The sequence below is a fragment of the Priapulus caudatus genome, unplaced genomic scaffold (genome assembly GCF_000485595.1).
Source record: "Priapulus caudatus unplaced genomic scaffold, Priapulus_caudatus-5.0.1 Scaffold117, whole genome shotgun sequence".
NCBI classification, from domain to species: Eukaryota; Metazoa; Priapulida; class Priapulimorpha; order Priapulimorphida; family Priapulidae; genus Priapulus; species Priapulus caudatus.
The window spans coordinates 198625-201004 of NW_014577178.1; the positions used below are offsets into that span (position 1 = coordinate 198625).

The 2380-nt window shown below is 38.1% G+C and overlaps 1 protein-coding gene across 1 annotated transcript in view; it reads left to right on the forward strand.

The window, feature by feature from the left end:
* LOC106805559 overlaps positions 1-2380 on the forward strand; it is a 23923-nt gene extending 21543 nt beyond the window's left edge. Inside the window, exons 9-10 of the mRNA XM_014807205.1 lie at positions 337-509; positions 1644-2380. Of these exons, the coding sequence (XP_014662691.1) occupies positions 337-509; positions 1644-1854 (384 nt within the window). The 3' untranslated portion in view covers positions 1855-2380. The remainder of the gene's footprint in view (positions 1-336; positions 510-1643) is intronic.

Below are 2380 nucleotides of genomic sequence, written 5' to 3' on the forward strand. Positions count from 1 at the left end.
AGAGAGAGAGAGAGAGAGAGAGAGAGAGAGAGAGAGAGAGAGAGAGAGAGAGAGAGGAGAGAGAGAGAGAGAATGAAAGAGATAGATAAAGAATGAAAGAGAGAGAAAGAGAGAGAGCGAGAGAGAACGAGCAAAATGAGAGAGAGATCGAGAGAGAGAGGATATGTGTGTGGGCATGCGTTTGTGCGCACGCGTGTGCGTGCGTGCTCGTGCGCGTGCGTGTGTGTCATAAATCAAAATAACTTGTCGATATATGTGGACAAATTTCTAACAAATTTCTCATTTTTATTGTTATTCATCGGCGTAACTTTCATGCATGCATTGTTTTCCCAACAGCCAAAGTGCAATGGAGACAGAGTGCACAGGTACAAACGTGAGGCCGTGGAGACAGACATTAACGCGGAAACCACGATGCCAAGCAAGGAATCTGAAGACGTCAGAGAAAGAATGGATGTGTACAACAGCGTCACTATCATGCTGCCGAAGCAATCCGAATCGGAATTTGCTGGGTTCGGGGCCAGCGCCGACGAAAACGCAGGTGTCACATCTAATCCTATCATGAGTCAACGCGTTTGCATGACGAAAAGTAGCTTGTCCATTGCGGGAGCGGTTATTGCGGCTGTCACCGTGATTGCCATGGTTACTGTAATCTTCGCCTGCATACGGTTGAGACTGTCATCAAGGAACGTGGACGACAAGATCGCTCTCTCACATTATTAACTTCCTGCAACTCACCATTTACGCTTGTTATTCTTTAGCTATATTATATGTATAGGAGGCCTGGAAACATCCGTAGAACTATTATAGACGGAAACACACAGTTATTTCTCGGTAATTATGGCTCTTCATATACGTGCAGCGTTAATGAAATTACAAATTATAGAGGAGACAAAACTAGAATGATAGTTTAAATTTCGTTAGAATTATGTAGATTAAAGAAAGGCTAAATGAAAATTTGTGTAAATAAAGAGACAGAGATCGGGGGACGTTAATGTTATACAATAATTAATGTGCGCATAAGATGTCCTGTATATCTGTAATCACTTATGTACTTAAACGTTTAATTATTTGTACATGTGTATATGACTATATGCGATTTATATGCAATATGATATTTTTGTACTGCAATATATTATAAAAAAGATACCCAGACGTCCGTTGTGAGGCAATGTAAATATGATCATAATTTTTGTATTGATAATAACAATATATATGTATCAATATCGAATCGAACTGAACAGAAATAAAGTAGCCTGTCAGCTATATGTTCATGTATTCAATATGTTCTGTGAATTATACGTAGCTTTTATGAGCACAGTTCCGTAATATATAAATTAATATAAACGAGAAGAAAAACAACGATTATCAGACCGGGAAGCTAGCAAATGAAATGCCAACGGCGTATACTACACGCATTTCCACGTGCTATATATATTACAAAACATAAGTCGATTGATGAATGAATGAATATTAAATACATTCCATTTGATAGTTTTGGCTTTTAACGAATTGCTGCAACAAAATTATTGTAAGAAAGAAACCACGATGCCAAGCAAGGAATCTGAAGACGTCAGAGAAAGAATGGATGTGTACAACAGCGTCACTATCATGCTGCCGAAGCAATCCGAATCGGAATTTGCTGGGTTCGGGACCAGCGCCGACGAAAACGAAGAAATCACAAATAAATCTATGATGGGTCAGCGAGTCTGTATGTCTAAAGGTAGCATATCCATCGTGGGAGCGGTTATTGGTGCAGTCATTGTCATTGCCTTGATTACCGTAATCTTCGCCTGTGTCCGTTTGAGACTATCGACAAAAACGGTAGATGACAAGATCGGTCTTTCCCAGTATTAACTCCTGATGAGTAACTATTTCAGTATTCTGGTGTGTGTCATCTATAAAAGACCAGGCGACGAGCGAAGCATGATAGTGGTGTGATATACTCAAATGATGCTGTACATAATGCTATGAATACCAGTGGAGTTGAAGTAATCACACTAATCTTTAGTGAACGGTCAAACTGAAATGATACTGCAACGGGATTTTGGTGACAACATCAGTAAAACGTAATGGGAACGGTGTGTGATGTAAATAATTGTTCGCGAATCATCTCTGATCGCTCAAAAATAGTTGAAATATAGTTCCTTGATAATATTGACTATACAACATATACTTGTCGTGTATGTTATGGGAACATATATATATATATATGTTCATGCAATAGCGAATTATTGGTTCTATTGAATTAGCATAGTAGTAATCATAAATGTTTTATTTAATTTAATAGATTGCTTACCTACAAGATTACAGACATAAAGTTATAGTTACCTTCTTAAGTACGCGTAGATGTATATGTATATAAAACAAATTGTGATTGATA